General features: G+C 45.9%; 1 protein-coding gene and 1 long non-coding RNA gene across 3 annotated transcripts in view; one reads left to right on the forward strand and one right to left on the reverse strand.

Annotated features, from left to right (window-relative positions):
• Rab12 (RAB12, member RAS oncogene family) overlaps nucleotides 1-13,594 on the reverse strand; it is a 25,239-nt gene extending 11,645 nt beyond the window's left edge. The window contains exon 1 of one of the 2 annotated variants that reach the window (XR_876464.3): nucleotides 13,192-13,594. Coding sequence is in view for 1 of the 2 variants with exons in the window: in NM_024448.2 (NP_077768.2) it covers nucleotides 13,192-13,414 (223 nt within the window). In the remaining variant the exon portion in view is untranslated. The remainder of the gene's footprint in view (nucleotides 1-13,191) is intronic. The other variant, NM_024448.2, reaches the window with a different exon arrangement.
• On the forward strand, nucleotides 190-18,385 carry Gm41608. Its single transcript, XR_876914.3, has 3 exons — nucleotides 190-12,789; nucleotides 17,159-17,555; nucleotides 17,866-18,385. It is a non-coding gene; the product is annotated as a predicted gene, 41608 (long non-coding RNA).
• Nucleotides 18,386-20,743: the final 2,358 nt, after the last annotated feature.

The raw sequence follows: 20,743 nt of genomic DNA on the forward strand, positions 1-20,743 counted from the left end.
CTTGGGTGTAGAGGGAACCAATGAATATAAGCAAACCAAGAGAGACACAGTGAGACTCGGTGTATCAAGGAGTCCTTCTTGGGTGTAGAGGAAACCAATGAATATAAGCAAACCAAGAGAGACACAGTGAGACTCGGTGTATCAAAGAGCCCTTCTTGGGGGTAGAGGAAACCAATGAATATAAGCAAACCAAGAGAGACACAGTGAGACTCGGTGTATCAAAGAGCCCTTCTTGGGGGTAGAGGAAACCAATGAATATAAGCAAACCAAGAGAGACACAGTGAGACTCGGTGTATCAAGGAGTCCTCCTTATGTGTGCCCCTAAGAAAACGGAAAGAATCGGTATCCCCAAAATTCCAAAGTGAGAGGGTCGAGGGTGCCCTGGCCTCAGTGTGCAGAGGCCTGCTGCTCGACGGCTTTTTCGGCTCCACACGCAGCCTGTTATAGCTAATTTATGACTCCTGTTTTCAACAGCCTTTGTTTGGATCTAGAAGTTACTAATAATATTAACATCGTTAGCCCTCACGGGTGATGGTAAGTATGTGGATGACTCAGTACATCACAGAGGAACAAACTGTTATAAAATTGTGTATAGTAAGCCAGGTTATGTGGGCAGCCTGGACTCCTAGCCTCTCAGGAGGCTGAGGTGTGGTGTACTTGAGACAAGCTGGGTAACAAAGTAAGACCTCAGCACAAAAAAGAAACCTACTCATCTGATAAGCATATTCGATTTTAATTTTTATTCATTTTTAATATTGCAACCAAACTATCACATATATATTTTTCCTTTTAAAGACAGACCTGTAAGCTTCAAATAAATTCCAAAAAAAAAAAATCCAAATTTTCATTTGTGTAATATCTGATTATCTTTTATAGCTATAGAAAAAAAATATTTGAAGCCATACTTTTTAAAAAACATAATATTTATAAGTAGAGAGACGAGATGCTCGCTGACTACAAGCACTGTAAACATTTCCTTTCTGGGTCTACTTCCCAGCTGCCTGCCAGGGCCCAGACGGACCATCCCAGGCAGCAGAATGCGCAGGTGGGGCGCAGCCAGCAGTGGCTCTGCCTGTCCTCTCTGCTCATCCATTTTGGACCTGAGGCAGCATTGGTCAGATGACATCTGAGATGAACAGACAGACATGTGACTGGCTTTAAAATTAGCAACACAAGACATGTTTATAAGCCTGAGCTGGGGAAGAGTCCTTAGATATATGACACAGGAGTTCCAATAATATAAAACATCACAGTAGAACAAAGGAGACAGGTCTCCTGAATTTCAGTTCTTCTTCTTTTTAAATGCTTGTTCTTTGTGTTTTGTTTGAATCAGGACCTCTCTTTACAGCACAGCTTCCCTGGAACTCACTCTGCACACCAGGCTGGCCTTGAACTTACAGACCCTCCCTGCTGGGATAAAAGGTGTGCACCTCCACACCAGGCACATTTCAATTAGTAATTCTTTACACCAGACTGGCAAGGCTGATTGACATAACCTCACTTTTAATTCTCCAGCTGACTGCTTCCCAAAGTCTACAGGTTCCCAGGAGCAGGTCTGAGCAGGTCTGAGCAGTTCGTGGCCTTGAGACTCCTAAATGACTCACTCGAGGTGGCAGCTCCTTAGAGCAACACTTTGGAGGCATGACCGCACTGCTGCTCTGACTAATCCAAGGCACATCTTGGTGACAAACCACTTTACTTATTTGTTTTCTATGAATACACTGTAGCCGTTTTCAGACAAATCTAGAAGAGGGCATTATCTCCCATAACAGATGGTTGTGAGCCACCATGTGGTTGCTGGGATTTGAACTCAGGACCTCTGGAAGAGCAGTGTTCTTAACCGCTGAGCCATCTCTCCAGCCTGTAATTTAATTTTTAAAAAATGAAATAAAAGTCATGGCACCTTGCATTTGATCTGTAATTCACATCACATACTTTCAGGTTACTATTGTAAGGACAGCAGTTTGTTGGGGGCTGGAGTGATGGCTCAGTGGTTAAGAACACTGACTGCTCTTCCAAAGGTCCTGACTTCAATTCCCAGCAACCACCTGGTGGCTCACAACCATCTGTAATGGGGCCTGATGCCCTCTGCTGGTGTCCATGAAGACAGAGTACATAAGTAAATAAATCTTTAAAAAAAATTACTTACTATTTATTGTATTTGTGGCATGTGAGAGTGGGCAAGGGGTGGGGGTCAGAGGACATTTGCAGGAGTTCACGTTCTGTACAGCGTGGATACCAGGGGGCAGGCAGGCCATCAGCCTCCAAGGCGGGCCCTTAGACAGTCACCCTGCCAGCCTCTTTGACTTCACTTTACCCCCAACTTCAAATGAATTTGTTTTCAGAATCTGAGTTAAGGGAGAGGTAACATTCGTAAATTTGTTCTTTTACTGAAGAGAATGGGCCAGTGACATCATCTCTCCCGAGCTCTGCTTCCAGTTGACTGACAGAACCCTTTACATGGCCAGTGTGGGCCGTCTGTGTCCGGAGGACAGAGTTTTCTCTGCTATATCATGCTGGGCCTGAATGTGCTCTCCACTCCTTCTCAACTAGCTTGAAAAACCTGCCTGTTTTAGCAGGCCTCCACAAGGGTCATGTCTCTAACCACGAAGCTTAATGAACAAAGAAAAGGATCAGGCATTAGTACTCAGAATGAAGAAATGGGCCTGGGTATCATCAGCTACCCCAACAGGACAAGGAATCTGCTCAGCCACTGAGAAGAACCGAGTGTGTGCACAGAGGAATCACAACACAGCCACACTGTAACCTCAGCAGAAGAGTCCCGGTGCAGGTAAGTGGCTAAATCTCTAAGTGTATGAACCAGGGCCGAAATGTGGCTAAGGGCGGCTCTTGTTCTCAAAGAGGAGGACCCAGGTTCAGTTCCCAACACACACACGGCAGCTCACAACTTCCTGTAACTCCAGTTCCAGGAGATCTAATGCCTTCTTCTGATCCCGGCAAAAACTGTGTGCATGATGCACACATGTGCTGCAGGCAAAACCACTCATGGCCTAGAATAAGTAAATCTAAAAAAAAAAAAAAAACAAAAACAAAACAAAACAAAAAAAACCCAAGTCTATAAATGGGAACAGCTCATTAAAACTATTCCTCTCCAAAATGAATAAATAAATAAGTGAATGGATGGGTAGATGGATGAATGTAAGAGCTGGGTGAAGCACCTCTTTACCCCATGTGTAGATCTCTATGAGTTTGAGGCCAGCCTGGTGTACAGAGTGAGTTCCAGGATAGCCAAAGAAACACAAAGAAATCCTGCCTTGAGGAACCTAAATAAATAAATAAACCTGTCCCCTTTAAATAAAATAGCCTGCACTGTATCTAACAACAGCTCCAAGTAGCTTGTAATGATCTTAATCCAACCTACGGCTCGGACACACATCTTTGTATTAATACAAGTCTATCATCGGACCTGTCTAGAAACCTCACCTCCCAAGTATAAAATGACTTCATGTCGCACATCTGCAGCAGCTGTGAGCCACAGAAATGCTAACGGTCCTTAAAGAATCATAGCAAGCCATCAACAGTCTCAACAGGAGCTTTAGGGACAGTCAGCAGAGATAGGAGTGGAGAACTGCATACTCAAGGGGTGAAGAGCCTGTCACCCTGTTGAAAACAGTTTCTCAGAGGCAGCATCATCGTCGTTGTCGTCGTCGTCGCTTGGGCCAACACTCACTCCGGCCCAAAGATTTACTTATTATATGTAAGTTTACTGTAGCTGTCTTCAGACACACCAGAAGAGGGCGTCAGATCTCATTATGGATGGTTGTGAGCCACCATGTGGTTGCTGGGATTTGAACTTGGGACCTTCGGAAGAGCAGTCAGTGCTCTTAACCACTGAGCCACCTCTCCAGCCCTCTCAGAGGCGTCTTGATTAGCAGGCAAGCAACATTCCTCACTACCCTTTGGGTTAATGGGGACAGTCCCTGCCCCCAAAGCTGGGTCACACTGACCCACATTAACACACCACGCACTTGGCAACAAAGTGCCTTCCCCTGCCATGTACTCTTAGAGAACCTTCTTGTCTGCCCAGAAACCTTTTAAATCCTAGATTTCCCAGGGAAGTTTCCCTGACCACACCTACCCGCTCCTACCCCATTCCTGGCCCGCCACTCTTCTGGCCTTTCTTTGCTGGCCTCACCCATAGGCTGTGCATTTCCCAGCGACCCAGCATCCTTGGCTTCCTGCCGAGGCTCACAGTCAGCCTCTCTACTCCACTAAATGCGGTGTATTCAAGGAGTTCAAGGAGAAACGCTGACTAACAGGACAAATGAGCGATAGCCAGGACTGACCAGTTTGTTTGTTTTTAAAGAGGCAAAGGAGACAGATGTGAAATGGCAGCAGCAGATAGGAATGCCTGTGCTCGTGTGTGTGTGTGTGTGTGTGTGTGTGTGTGAGCAGATACATTTTACTTCCTGTGTAACTGTGTAAAGCACAGGCAGCTCGACTTAGACTGCACACACTCAGCCCAGTGATCACTATGGTAACAAATTACTTACCCCATCACTTCGCATGGAGTGGTCAGCCCCCAAGCAGATTACTCTGGTAACAGGGACCCACATTTAAGCTTCTGGTTGTTTAGAAATCTTCTGAAACTAGTTTAACAATGTTTCCAGAAAGGACTCAGCTTACAGGGTAAGGCTCCCCATCACCAATGCCAGTGTGTGGTCTCTGAGGGACTGTGGCTCAGGCTCAACCTTCATTTGTTTTAATAGCAATGACAGTCATATTTAGTGCCTCACCCCCAAAGCTCATGGCAGCCTAGTCAGGTGGGCACTGTCATGTCATCCCGCAGGGGACACACTGGACCAGAGACAGGAGGAGTAACTGACGGACCACATGCCTACACAACTGCAGAATCCCGATTCAAGTTCGCGCTTGTATGCACAATGCAAGGTTGTTATGCGATCAGATGGCTGAGAAGGTGTGTGTTGTGTTCTGTAAATGGCCCATTATCATCATATCTTGTCATGAGACCTGAACCTGGAATTGCTTCCTTCTGGATGGTCTTTCATAGCCTAAGGAATTGGTGCCTAGGAAGGCCAGGAGGGAAAAACATTTCCAAAACACTGTTGCTTTTTCTGAGCCCTAAGAAGTTACAAAATGAAAACAGCAGAAACACACAGACTCCTCTTTCTTCACATTCCTTTCCTGCCTGAAGAAGAAACAACACTGGGGTGCAAGTCTTTGATAACAAGCAGCCTCCCAGCTTCCCCTTCCAGTAGATCACCTTGCTTCTCTGCCAACCCAAGACCTCAGCTTGTCCCAGACCGCAGTGGACTTTACCCGACATTAACACAGCTATGGAGTCCCAGGCTCTGACACAGGTCTCCACGTAAAATGGCTGTGACACTATAGCTCCGGCAAAGTACTTATATCAACGATGTCAGCCACTTTGAACATTAGATCCCTGCACTGGCAGTGAGAGAGTAAGAGATGTGTCAAGACTGGGTGAGAGGCGCCGAGTGTGTGACAGACAGCTCTACTATTGTTGAAGGAAATGTGTCTCCTGCCCAAGCTGCGTGGCCTATGAAGAGTAAGGGTGAGCTAGGCCTGCTCACCATGAAGGAGAGCAATGAGGCTAGCTGCCTCCAGAGCTGCACGTTAACATTGTATCAACCCCAGAAACTATCTTCTGTGTGAAGTCTCATGGCTTTGGCTGACTTTTCTTCCCTACGCTGTGTTACTGTGAGGATTCAGGAAAACTAAAAATAATATTCTAATTATGAAATCTTGTGATCATTTCTGAGAAAGACACCATTAAAGAGCACAACGGGGATGAGGGAGGGCTAGACAGATGGCTCAGTGGTTTAAGGGCACAGGCTGCTCTCAAAGAGGATCTAGGTTTGGTTCCCAGCATCTACGTGGGAATTTGCAACCATTGGCAACTTCACTTCAAGGAGACCTGTGTCAGCTTTTTCTGGCCTCTGAGGATATTGCACACATGTGCTGCAGAGACATACTTACAGGCAAACACCCACACACATAAATCTTTAAAAAGGGGGGAGGGGAGTTGTAAACGAACCATGCTTCATCACAGACGCTCTCTGGGCTATGGACAGCACAGGTCCATCTGCAGCTCTGCTTTCCCTTTCATTCTGGCCTTGACAAATGCAGACCACCCTGGGACTCCCCCCACCCCCCAGTCCCACACATAAGGAGAACACACTGCCACAAGAACCAATAGCCAGAGACACAGCATAGGGCAGGGGAGGGGATTGCTGAGTGGCCACGCCTCCTGGAGCATGCTCTGTTTTCACCAAAGTATACAGGAAGAATCTCAGAAAATGGTGCTTCTCCCTTCGTTTAAGTAAAACAACTAAGAACTAATTGTTCTGGTGTTCGCTGTGTTCTAGGTTCTACTCTAAGAGGCTAATGTGTGTTATTTCATTGCCATGTATCCCTTTAGTGAACTTTATTATGCACAAGTCAAGGAAACATGACATCAGTGGATGTCTGCTACTTTTTGCGCCACGGACCACCTTACTCCCGAGAGGAAGAAAAACGTTTACGGTAGGAAACAGCTGGGGAAAGCCAGGCGCTCAACCAGCTTTACTGCTGCCCAGTGCAGGCACTGTGAGGTGGCTCTACTTCACCATGCCTGTGCCTGACACTTGGTATTTCGTACTGTACCGCATACGATTTCCTGGCGGTTTCTGCATTTATAGCACTTCTCTGGGAAACAGCATGATGAATTACCTTTCTGGGCCAGGCACCTAAGACATGGTACCACGCTTATTCCCACAGTGTGAGCCAGGGAGGGTAGAAGGTTCCCCCAACCCACCCTTTCATCCTTCCTTTTTGTTTTGTTTTGTTTTGTTTTGTTTTGTTTTGTTTTGTTTTTCAAGACAGCGTTTCTCTGTGTAGCTCTGGCTGTCAGGGTACTTGCTTTGTGGACCAAGCTGGCTTCTAACTCACAGATATCCATCTGTCTCTGCCGCCCTCCTGAGTGAGGGATTAAAGGTGCACACCACCATGCTGGGCCTCCTCAACCCTCTCTTCAGGTATGAGGGACCCGAGGGGCGTGGTCTGCTTTAAGAAGCATTGGTAACATACAGAAGAGCCAGAACTGAGGACTAGCTCGCTACCTCCCGAATTCTCCAGCACACGGAAAGGCTGTGGCGGCTGCAGGAATGACAAGAGCGTCTCTTTTTGAGTCAAAATTAAAAAAAAATAAATAAATAATAAGATTTCGGCTTCCAATTTTATTTTAGTTAACAACAGGAGAAAACTAACTTTTTATTCTACAAAAGCATGACCCGGGATGGTGATATCACAGGGTTCCCGGCAGAGTTCGGGGGGGTTTCTCCACTAAGAAGGGCTAGGAACAGGAAGACTCTCCACGCCCACCCGCCAGAGGTCCGCTGTTGCTTGTTTTCCTGCTAATAAACAGCAGAAGGGCTGGAATCAGCAGCCTGTCAGAGTCAGACTGAGGAGAATAGACAGGGAGACCTTTCAGCCGCACATAGGCTGCTCCTGTTAGGTCTGTATTGTTGCTTCCTGGCTTTCCAGGACTAAGTAACAACATAACCACACTCAATTCGGGTAGCGTTTCTGAATGTAGTTTTGTTTTCCACGTGCTTTTTCCCCCCAACATCCAAGCTATATACAACAGGAAGAAAACAGGTAGATATAACCAGTTTCTTCCCCCTGATGAAACCCAACAGCTCTCACCTCTTTCTTACACTGGATTGTCACTTTCTCTGTGACACACATCCCCTCTGAAGGGATAAGCCAGGTGTTAACTCTGTGCCCTATTTAAATGGCTCCCAGAATGGTCTGATGCAGATGCATAGAACCCTCAAAAATTCCTGCTTAGTGACTACCGTACAAAGCCATGTTTTCTTTCCTGGTTCAAGCCAATGCTTTTTTGGGAACAACTTATTTGATGCCTGGGCAGTAAAACATCTCTCACCTATTATTCTCAAAGGAGCCTCTTCTCTCTTCTCCAGCCAGTTCCAGGGCTTCCAACAGACTGCTTCTGGCTGACTCTACAGGCTGGAACAGAGGCCATCTCTACTCTGACCCCATAATAAATAGTCATACTAAAACTTTTCCTCTTCAGTGTGAGAAGCAGAAATAAAGGGAAAGCTCTGGGGCCAAATCTAACCGGGTTTTTTTTTTTTTTTTTTTCCCTATACAACTGACTCCAAAATCTACAGCCTTCCTCTGAAAGATAGCTTTCAGGTAGATAGAAAGATAACCAGGTGTCACAACTCGGACATTGTACAAGCCTGTGGGCTTACACTAACCCCCTTAAATAAACTCAGTCACAGCGTATGTACTACTCCCTGTGCCGGGCGACCCAAACCTCAGTTCCTCTTTCTCTCTAGTCTCCCTGAGTTGTCAGGGCACATCACTCTGGCAGGGAATGGGGTGACTCGGGAGGCCTGTTCTTCGATGTTTAAGAAGGGAATTAGGGACTTTCCCCCTAGTTCTCCCTCTCCATTTAATTTTAAGTGCATGGGTGGTTTGCCTGCAGGGACTTAGTCATTCACCAGTTTTATTTTATGGGCCCTCAATTCAGTTGTCAGTTCAAGTACTCCAGCAGGGGTGGCCTAGCCCCAGTAGCTGAGGCACACCCACCCCCTGCATGAACTATAGAGGACATCCAGGAAGGTCACACAAGGACTGTGGCCCACCAGTTAGCATCCCTTCTCTAAGTACTTAGCTGTATTCTGAGACCAGGCCTCAGATCTCAGCTCAGAGGTGCTTCTCTGACGAGGTCTTCTGAGGCGCTTTCTTTTCAAAGGTGCGGCTGGGAAGCTTTAAGTATTTCCGCAGAGGTCTGAGGTCCTCAGAGGGAAATTCAAAGAGCTTTAAATTTGCTATCTGATCGTCCCTACTTCTTCATCATCATCCTGTCTCTGTCTCAGTCTCTCTCTCAGCTGGTGATAGTGGGATTTTAAAATGTACTTACTTGGCAAAATAAAAGAGCTGATGATCCCACGGCAGTCTCTAGCATTTTTAAGGGGGAAACTGTACTGTCCAGGCATAACAGAATTCTGGCTTACATAACTTTACATCAATTTACTTGTGTTCCAAAAGTTTTAGAATATTTTCATATACATAATGAGATGATAAGAGACTGGACTGAAGTCTAAACACAACACTTATGTTTCACATGCCTTATAAACATTGCAGGAAGGTCGTTTAGTGCAGGAGTTTCGGAGAGAGTGTCTGATTGCTTAGAGCTGGAATTACAGGCAGTTCTGAACGGCCTCATGTGGGTGCCAGGAAATGACCTCTGGTCTTCTACAAGAGCAGCAATACTCTTAACCATGGAACCATCTCTCCAGCCCCCAAATAATCACATTTTAACTGCTTTTTAAAACCTATACTTTTATTTAAACAGAAAATTTCTTTCTTGCTTATTTATTATTTTTAATGTGCATTTTGCTTGCATGTACGTCTGTGCACCACATGAATGCCTGGTGCCTGAGGAGGTGGTGCGCGTCCGTGTGGGTATCGAAAATCGAACCCGAGTCCTTTGCAAGGACAAATGCTCTTAATCACTGAGCCAAGTCTCTAGCCCTGAGCTATACTTTTTTTCAAAGATTTATTTATTTATTATATATAAGTACACTGTAGCTGTCTTCAGATACACCAGAAGAGGGCATTAGATCCCATTACAAATGGTTGTAAGACATCATGTGGTTGCTGGGATTTGAACTCAGGACCTCTAGAACAGCAGTCAGTGCTTTTAACCGTTGAGCCATCTCTCCAGCCCCCCCTGAGCTACACTTTTTAAGAAGTTATTTATACTAAATGAAGGGAATACAGTACAAGGAAGACGGATTCAGCACAGCTTCTATATCTTTCACCCAGAAAGTGACAATGCGAACTCACCTACCTAGGGAGTCACAGCACGTAAAGTATGTTTACAATAACACAGATATTCAGGGAAGGAAAGTGGGTCAGTATGTCAGTCATTGTCTAGGCCAGAGGTTCTCAACCTGTGGGTCAAGAACCCTTGAGGGATAAACGACCCTTTCACAGGGGTCATCCTGAATATCAGAGATCCTGCATCTCATATATTTGCACTATGATTGATTCATAACAGTAGTAAAATTACAGTTATGAAGTAGCAACAAAAATAATTTTATGGCTGGGGGTCACCACAACATGAGGAACTGTCTTAAAGGGTCACAGCATCAGGGAGGTTGAACTACCAGTCTAGGCAAAGAGGAAACTAGAAAAATCTGGCACAGCTCAGCTGGGTGCCAACGTCTGTAGCAAACAAGCTTTCTTCTCCTACCTTTCTACCTTCATAAAGCTGCCCCTTTATTAATTATTAATAACCAGCGCTGGCTGATTATTCCACTAATTCAATTCTGCAAATACAAATCTATTCGAAAAAAAAATCACAATAATTTCCATTAAATCATCTAAACACTGTATCGTTTCACATCCTTGCGAATTCTAGGTGTTTTATGCCCACTATGCACCGATTATTAATCATAACAATAAAGATATCAATGTCTCACTGATTCAACCTTTACATTCATTTACCTCCACAGATCCTGTTACACAAGGTCCACAGGTGTCTGATTCCTTGTCAAAGGTGTCTTTCAGGCCCTCCCACCCCTGCCCGTTCTAGCCTCTGAATGACAGGTGCCATGTGACCTATCTTGGTGGACTCATGCTGGGGACTGTGGTCTCTTCCAGAAGCAGCCTTGACTCAGTAAAAAAAGCATCAGGGAAGACACTCCTCTTCTTTGTGGGGCTCTTTGTATAAGGCTGGGAAGGAACTAGAAAACAGGCCACAGGAAGACCTAGAAGCTCTGCTCAAGCAGTAGCTACAAGGCTATACCACACCCAGGGTCATATTTAAACAGCATTTTCTAAAGGAACTTAAGGAATGAACTTGGCTCCTCAGGGCTCAGTGGGAAGGAATCTTCTAACAAGCCCTTGGCCCCAGCCAGGAGGCTTGTGTGTTAAGTACCCTTCTCTGTCCATGCTCCCCTTGAGCACTGTAATCTGGCGCCTGCTGGCACCACTTGCACACTGAGCCCACGCTGGGCTTCCACATTACCCCACAGGCGGCACAACACCCAACACACAGCAGGTGCTCAACAAACCGCAGGCTGGCTAGAAAATAACTCAACCCAGAGGCAGGAGTTGAAGAGGCAGAGGCACCTGTTAGCATGTAGTGTCTTCAGGCTTTCCTTAAGTTATGGTTACCATCTTTTTCCGAACTTCCCACAAGAAACACTTACTGAAATTAATTACTTTAGGCTGGATATGAAGTAAACAAAAACATCCAAGGGAAAAATTCAACCACCCTCAGTGTGGGGAGACACCCGTATATTTGTACATATAATTATGTATGTAAGGAGGCCTGTTTCCGCTCATTTCCAGATAGTCTATGTAATTCCATGATGTCTCAAGCTAGTTTCATTTTGTCAACAAGGGGAAAGCTTACTGAGTAGGCCCATCTTTCTCAGGAGGACAGGCCAGCTCTCCACGGATCCACTTCTATGAGCCCTAGGAAAACTTCCTAGAATGTGGGTGTGCTGTCATAAAGGCCAGCTCTCCCCACCCCAGTCCGTCACCTCGAGCCTTCCGAGTGCTGCAGTCCTATTTCCCTTCTATATTAAATATAACCATTAGCTTTCATTTCTGCATATGTAAGTGTGGGGCCATAAACGACTGGTAATTCTCAACTGCATTCAAGCCTACTGCACTTATGTCAGAAACAAACAAAACAATATAAGCCTCATTTCCTGGTTAATAACTCCCTGTATACTCTTAGGATCCAAGATTGGATATTTGCAGTGGGTATAATTACGTTACTGAGTTCTAATAACACATCCCCAAGACAAACATTTAAAAAACAAACAGGGTAGAAGGAGCATAAATATTTCCAAAATGGTCTGTTAAAAAAAAAAAAAAAAAGGCATGAAGGGGCATAATCAAAAAGGAAATTTAAGTCAGTGTGAAAACTGGAGGTTTAATTTTCCGGTCTAAGTACTTAGAACCGTGGTAGTTTTGTTACCCGGCAACTTACCAATTACGACCTAAAGAGAGTCCCTGAAATTCTCTACAGAATTCTCATCTCAAAACGGGAACCATCAATGGTTACAACGGAAAATATGTGCACCAGTGTTTAGCTTTTCAAACCTCCAAGCTGAGATTTTGTTTGTTTTGAGACAGGGTCTCTCTGCATAGCCCTGGCTGTCCTGGAACTCACTGTGTAGACAGACCAGGCTGGCCTCGAAATCAGAGATCCACCTTCCTCTCCTTGGGGCTAGGATTCAGGGAGAACGCTAGATTTTTTGTCACTCTGTCCAGTCCCTCCTGCTCACCCCCTTTTTCTATAAGCCACCCCAAATGAGAGTTTTCCAGGTAGCTTTTCCATGGTCACAACTGTTTCCCATAACCCCAACAAACCTCTATGTCAAGCCCTGTCAATCCAGTGTCACTAAAAACATTCCCTTGCAGTTTCAAACCCAGATCCCGAGGAAGGTAACAGGAGCGTTACCTATGGATTTCCCGGTAATTCACCGACCTCGGGTGGGTGCCGGGAAATCGCCCTTACTTTGCCCGCCTATCCACCCGGTTATTTGAGGTCAAGGATAAACACAGCTGAAATCCCTTTGCCCTACATTTGTGCACAGAACAAGAAAGAAACCCGAGTGTAGCTTTAGCGCGAACTGTCTCTGCAACAAACTTCTTTTCTGTAAACCACGAAAATAGACAGAAAATGAGAAAGCAAACCTTGGTCCATCCCTCCAGCCTGCAAAGCTGCGAGGTCCGGACCCATTTAAGATGGTGAGTAACCCCGGGGCACTGCACTGGTGGGTGGCCTTCAGCTCTACTTTCGGTTCACAAAGCCGTTTTCCTGGGTGAGCAGGAGTAACGGACCGGGAGTTTCCGCGGATGCATCACCCGGACCTCATGACTGGTGAAGGCTCCGGGAGGGAATGTTTGGGCTTCGGGGGTCCGACACCCGCGGAAAGGCCACGGAAAAGCTCGGTCTGGCCACAAGAGAGGGTCGGGCTTCCACGGAGACCTGGGCTGTGCGCGGCTCGGATGCCAGATGTGCCCACGGCGGGTATGCCCGGGCATCCGTAGGATGATTCGTTGAGGCCCTGGGAGAGGGTCAGAGCTTCCATGGGGACAGGGACCGGGCCCCGACCTCCCCCAGGCCCACCCGCCACAGGCCCGGCGTACCCACGGTGGACTTGCAGGCCTCGCAGAACGTGTCGTCGGTGAAGCGCTCCATCAGGCTGGTCTTGCCCACGCCGCGGGAGCCGATGATGATGACCTGCAGCTTGAAGTCGGCCGGCCTGGGGGGCTGCTTCCTCCGGCGGGCCTGGCCGCCCGACAGCGCCGGGGAGACCGCGCCCAGGCTGCCGCCCGCGGGCCGCCGGTGCAGCGCGGCGCTGGGATCCATGCACGCATACGGCTCGCGCTCGGGCCGCCGTCCGCGCGCCCCGGGCCCCCGCGCACCCTCCACCCGCTCCGCGCTACCGCCGCCGCCGCCGCCGCCGGGAGTAGAGGAAGGGAAGCAGCTTCTCCGCAGCAGCGGTAGCAGCATCCCGGACCGGGAGGGGCAGGAAGCGCAGGCGCGGCGCCACGCGGGACTGGAGCCCGCCCCCTGTCGGTCGGAGGACCGAGCCGTGCGCTCCGCTCCGTGGGGTGTATGTTATGTGTGGGTCGCTCTCCGTCACCCCTGTTCCCTCGGCCCTCCCCACTCGGCGCACTTTCACTCGTGGTTTATCCTCATCGTGCACCGTTCCCAAGAACCACACACTTCTTTTTAGCAGCCCGTCCCAAACGTGTCTCAAAGTGCATATAGCCTGTGATCATCTTCCAGAATTTAGGGTGTTTGGGTGCTGGGGGTCTCGGTCTGGCCCACGCGGGGTTAGGGTGTGAACGCCACTTTGGAGGAAGCCCACGTACCCTGGCAGGGCCGCACCTCTGCGTGCACTTTTCCTGTGGGGCCCCGAGGAATCAGCTATCTTAAATGGATCTTAAAAGTCTTCCTCAGACTTACAGTTCGTAAAATTCAGTGAGTGACATGCACCTTAGGGGAAGCCAGCAGGTAAAAACTCAGATGACAAGCGACCTAAACTCCGAAGGTTTAGGTACTGACTTGGGTGTGTTATTTTGCCATTTCTACTTGAAAGTATTTACGGCTACAGAAGCTTGCCAGGGATTTATTTAGCAAATTCCTTTGCGTGAACTTGAGCACCTCGGAACACAGGGTTCTAAACATGATAGGAGCTGGCATGCTTGCGAAGAATGATCACATTACTCACCAAATTTCAGCCGTATTTAGAGCTAAGTTTACTAATACATAGCGCATGCGTTTGTTTTGCCATGGATGCACAGTTGAAGAAATCACATTATTTTGCAAAAGTAATCCCAATTGGATTTTTAAAAATGTTATAGCCTATTCTAAATTATCGTTCTTTTTTTCTTGGCGGTACTGGGGATGGAACCTAGAGGCTCACATGGGAATGAATGAAAAGACTCTTTTCATCTATCACTGTTGCAAAAACGTCAATACAAAAGAACAACAAAACAATAAGCCATACACCCTGTTGCAGACTCCAAAGGATGATATAAATGCAAGGTATTCAACTGTTCCTAGTAGGCAGGTGACTCTGCATAACTTGTAAGGTTAAAGACCCTGGCATCCAAAATAGTATCTCTTCCCCCATAGGCAGGTCTATAATGTACCAGAATAGTGGATGTCTTAAATGGGGGAGTTTGGAAAGAAATCCACAGGACTCGGGTTCCATGCTTGTTTGCGTCTTTAAGCCAATTATCAAGGTTACTCCAGGATGCTTCAGCACTTTGGCACATACCAGAAAGCCAGTATTACAGGGACGAATGAATGAATGAATGTGAACAAAGTCATCACAGATAACTATATAAAGAAAGGTGGCTGACTTTGTGCTCGTTCTTAAGCCCCAGACTGTGTAATAAAAGGGGTGCTCTCATATCCTGCCTTACAATTATTCCCCCATCATGCCAAAGGGCCTCCAGTTGATAGTACTTTAGCTCACATGGAAAAAGCCTGATCCAGAAGAGTGAGAACAGAACCCAGGGGCTCCCCTGTAGAAAAGGTAGAAGCTGAAGAAGAAACTCTAGGGAGGTCCGAGAGATCGGGAGACAGCACAACCATGGAAAACAAGGGTTTGTATTTCACAAAGTGGGGAATTATCAAAAGACCCTCTGGTTGTACCATTTGTACTTTGGTGAATACTTTTAAAATATATTTATTTTAATAGACAGATATAGCTATGCATACTAACAGAGAACCATGGCGGTACCATTTTGATGCATACACCATTAATATTTAAATAATATTTAAATCAGATCTAATTAAAATAATTAAACATATATCATGGGACATTTGTTCTATCTTCATGGTAAAAACACTGAAAGTCCTTGACTTTAGCTTTTGAAATGAATAGTATACTGCCACCTATAACCAATGTACTGTGCAATGATATGTCAGGGACTTTCAGCTCTGGCCATACTATTAATATGACTTTGTACTCATTGATCAACCTCTGTTGTCCCCCAGCTCTGCTGTCCCAGCTCTATACTATGCCCTTCTATGAGGTGAAGGTTATTTTGGAATCCACGTATGAGTAAGATTGTATGGCGCTTATCTTTCTGTATCTGGTTTATTTCATTGAACATGATTCCCAGTTCCCAGTGATGCCAAGGATAGAATTTCAGATTTTAATGGCTGAACAGCAGCACAGATGTGCTCTTGACATGTTGAATTCATTTCCTCTGATATTTCCTCTGATATTCAAATGGTGTTATAATTTAGGATTTAAATGTCCCACAAAGGCCCATGTTGATTAAAGGCTTGGTCCCTAGCTTGGTGTAATAGGGAGGTGATGAGGACATTTAAGAGGTGAGAGCTTGGCTGGGCATGGTGATGCCTATCTTTAATCACAACACTTGGAAGGCAGAGGCTGATAAATCTCTGTAAGTTCAAGGCTAGCCTGTGCTACATACATACCCTCTTTCAAGAAAAGAAAAGAAGAGAAACGGATAAGGCAGTTAGGTTGTCAAGGGCATGCCTTCAAACGAGGATGCTGGGATCCACACCCCTTTTGTCATTTTCTCTATCACGGGCACCTCACTACAGGCCCAAAACTTTGAGGCAGATTAGTCAGGGAGGAAAGCCCCCAAACTGTGAACTAAACCAAGCCTTTCCTCCTGTGAGTTGATAGTCTCAGGTATTTTGTTATAGTAACAGAAAGCTGACCTACACAGGGTTTGTTGGACCAGTAGCAGTTCTCTTTTTATTTTGTTTCTTTTTAGATTGGTGAATTGTTATATTCTTTTCTTAAGTTGGATCAGCTTCTGTCTTAGGGTTTCTATTCCTGAACAAAACATTATGACCAAGAAGCAAGCTGGAGAGGAAAGGGTTTATTCAGCTTACAGTTCCACATTGCTATTTAGGAATAGGGAAAGCAAGTCAGGACAGGAACTCACACAGGGCAGGATCCTGGAGGCAGGAGCTGATGCAGAAGCCATGGAGGGATGTTACTTACTGGCTTGCTTCCCATGTCTTGCATAGCTTGCTTTCTTACAGAACCCAGGACTCCCAGCCCAGGGAAGGCACCACCCACAAGGGGCCATCCCACCCTTGATCACTAATTGAGAAAATGCCTTACAGCTGGAGGCATTTCCTCAAGGGAGGCTCCTTTCTCTGTGATAACTCCAGCTTGTGTCAAGTTGATACATAAAACCAGCCAGGACAGCTTCCAACATTTTATGCTTTGTGCTTTCTATGTTTTGAGGTAGCTAAGTGTTTTGCGGGCACCATTCCCTATGAGTCATCTTTATTCTTTTTATCTAGGTGTCTTGTCTTTCTCTCTTCACGGAGGAAGTAGGCTTGCCACCAAGGCCATTCTCTGGCAGCACACCAGGAGTCTCTGAACAGGGTTGGGCCCACCTTGGACACAGCTAGCTGTTTCTTCCATACCTCTACTCATTGAGGATTGGCATCTCACATGCAGAACTAACCAAGAATTTGTTCCTTGGCTGCACTTGTATTTTTGTTGGATAGTTATTTATTTCACATAAGCACTTTGGTCAAATGGCAATTTGACTCCAGTTTTTGATATTGATTGACATCCTTCTCTTCCAATCTCCCATCTAGGCGAGATGACTAGAGGCCTGGAGCTCCCTTGCTGAGGTGCTGGTGAGAAAGTCAAACCATGCAAGCCTGTATTGCAGAGTACTCTCTATCCACTGTGGGAGCAGCTTTCCAGCTTCCCTCCCTTCTTCGGGGATTCTCAAGCCATCTCTCGCTGAACCTTGAAAGGAAAGCTTCAATTATGTAAACAACATGGGTGAATAACAGGCACACCCTCTTGGAGCAAGTACAGACTCCATCCTTCTTTTGCAACCAAGCCCCATATCAATGGACACCCAGCTGTCTCTCCCCTGGAGTGTCCCCGACAGTCACTAATAGTGACAGGTTACAGCGGATGTGTTGTGTCTATGATGACTACAAAGTTGGCTGTGAGTTGAATCTTTCTGTAATGACTCATGTTGTAAGTATTCCATTCTGAAATCAGAACCTTTGATAACGTGTTATTTAACTAAATGTGACATGGGAAATTTTCTATATCAGAGCCATACAAAGAGTATTAAAAGCACTGAAATACAAGAAGAGTGGGGACTGGGCAGCCCTGGATTGACTGATAGATGCAGAGTGAAGACCCGATGCAGATAGGCAAGGAGGCACTGCTTTCTCGATGAGCTGTATTTAAGTGCACCTCATCACATGGCCCGAGACACTCGTGGTAGTACACATCACTTCCATTGTTCTTATTATGACATAAGTGCTTTGTTGTTTCCTAGGAGAGCACACCAGAGTCCCTGCGAGTGGCTACAATAACCACTGATGCTTCTCCTCTCAAGAGCCCACCCTATTCATATCTAACAGAAATTTGACTTTTGTTCAGTTATCCACCCTGCTCTGTGAAGTCATGCTCTTCAGGTGCAGCTTGCTCAAACATCGAGCCCAGGAAGCTGAGGGCTAATTTTCTAGGTCAGTCATGTGGATTCTAACCTCCTTGCTGTAGTCAGTAGTTTAGGAAGAGGCAGATGATCAGACTGGTTACTGAGAAGAAGCTGACATGATCTTGAGTGCACCGTAGCTGGCAGAGAGAAGAGAATGCAGCGTTGGGGTGGCTATGACATCACCGAATTAAGCCATCGCACAGGTGTCCTCTCCAGGGTATATTTTCACCACACTACTTTCCTGACAATAACTTTCCTGTTGCTTAGCAGTGCCCCATCCTATTATTTAGAGCTTAAAAAATTTTCTGATAGACATTTTTCCTTTTTAATAAAAGGCTACATTTTATTTATAAATAAATATGCATATTTATTATTATATATGTGTGTGGTATGGTGTGTGTGGTATGTATGCGTGTGGTGTTTGGTGTGGTATGGCACGTGTGTATAGTGTGTATGTGCGCATGTGTGTTTGTGTGGTTACATGTGGTGTGATGTGTGTGTGGTATGGTCTGTGTGTGTGGTATGATATATATGGTGTGTGTGTGTGTGTGTGTGGTGAAGTGTGGTGTCATGGATGTATTGCATATGTGTTGTGGTGTTGTGTGTGTTGTATGTGATATGGTATGTGTACATGTGTGTGTGTGATGTGGTATCACTAGGTGTGGTGGTGTGTGTGGGGTGTATATGAAGTGTGTGTAGTATGTGTGTGGTGTAGTGTATGTGGTATGTGTATGTGGTATGTGTGTGTGGTATATGTGTGTGTGCACATGTTCATGTGTGATGTGGGTGTGGTGTTTAGTTGTATATGTGTGTGTGTGTGCATGTGCCTGCATGTATGTATACGCATGTATTCATACGTGCATGTGTGTGTCTATGTGCCTGTGTGTGTGTATGTGTGTGTACATGAGTTCTGCAGATTGACCTCAGGTTTTTGTGTTGCTCAGACTGGTTTTTCTTAAGCCTCTGTTCATCGCTCACGTTTTCCAGGGCAGCTCTGTTATGAGGGGGAGGATGGGCTGGGTGGTGGTGAGGAGACTTGGGGGAAATTGGTTGTAGAACAGTGGAGAGCAGTGGTTGGATGGGGAAGGCAGAGAGATGAAGTTAAAGCTGTCTGCTTCCATACACAGATGCCCTTTATGCAAGGAATCTAAAGACTGGTTACACAAAATGAGAAATCACTTATGTTAAATAACATAGCATTTGTTGTTTTTTATTTTTGTTCTTTTTGTTTGTTTGTTTTGGTTTTTCAAGACAAAGTTTCTCTGTATAGCCCTGGAACTCACTCTGTAGACCAGGCTGACCTCAATCCTCCTGCCTCTACCTCCCAAGTGCTGGGATTAAAGGTATGTGCCACTACTGCCCGGTGACATAGTATTTGTATAAGAACCCACATATCTTCCTTTACTCTTTACACTTCTTCCTTCCTTCCTTCCTTCCTTCCTTCTTTACTTCCTTCCTTCCTTTCTTTCTTTTTTTTTTTTTTTTTTTTCCCCGAGACAGGGTTTCTCTGTTTAGCCCTGGCTGTCCTGGAACTCACTTTGTAGACCAGGCTGGCCTCAAACTCAGAAATCTACCTGCCTCTGCCTCCTGAGTGGTGGGATTAAAGGTGTGCGCCACCATGCCCGGCTTCTTCCTTCCTTTCTTAAGACAGGATCTCACTCTGTAGCAGTAGGTATCCTAGAATTTTCTACGAAGACCAAGTTGACCCCAAACATAGAGAGATCCCCCTGTCTTTGCCTCCTAAGTGCTGAGATTAAAGGAATGGACCATCACATTTGGCTCCTGTGCACTTACTGAATACAATGTAACACATATACTGTATTGTTTGTGGAATAATGCCAAGACAAAGAAAGTCTATAACTGTTCAACACAGACACAAGCTTTTTTCCCCCTCAACATTTTCTTTCAGTCTTGTTTGAATCTGGGAACACAGAGCCTGGTACAGAAAGCTGCTGCAGTATACCAGGGTCTAGCAAACACAGAAGTGGATGCTCACAGTCAGCTATTGGATGGATCACAGGGCCCCCAATGGAGAAGCTAGAGAAAGTACCCAAGGAGCTAAAGGGAACTGCAACCCTATAGGTGGAACAACAATATGAACTAACCAGTACCCCGGAGCTCTTGTCTCTAGCTGCATATGTATCAAAAGATGGCCTAGTCGGCCATCACTGGAAAAAGAGGCCCATTGGTCATGCAAACTTTATATGCCCCAGTACAGGGGAACGCCAGGGCCAAAAAGTGGGAGTGGGTGGGTAGGGGAGTTAGGGGGAGGGTATGGGGGACTTTTGGGATAGCATTGGAAATGTAAATGAGGAAAATACCTAATTAAAAAAAAAAAAGAAAGAAAGCTGCTGCAGAGGAAAAGAGAGGTGTGAGAAACTCTAATTACAATATCAAAGATCATGCATGGAGTGTCTGAGCGTCCCTCCTCCCAAGGAAGAAGGACCCTTGTCAAGACCCAGCTCAAGAAATAGCAGTGACAGACTTATGGGGGGGGGTGTTTAAAGGTGATTCTTGCTGCTGTCTTTGCATGTTTCTTGTGTTACAATAACTATGCTTTATAATATGAAGAAAATGGATTTAATAGTAATAACAGACATGACCCAGGGGACCCAGGGGACATCAACGTTTTCAGAGTATTCCTTTAGTTTTCTGAACACTCACAAATTGTGATGGGAACAGACATGGCTCAGGAACCATCATCATGAAATCACTT

Source organism: Mus musculus, chromosome 17 (assembly GCF_000001635.26).
Source record: "Mus musculus strain C57BL/6J chromosome 17, GRCm38.p6 C57BL/6J".
Lineage (NCBI taxonomy): Eukaryota > Metazoa > Chordata > Mammalia > Rodentia > Muridae > Mus > Mus musculus.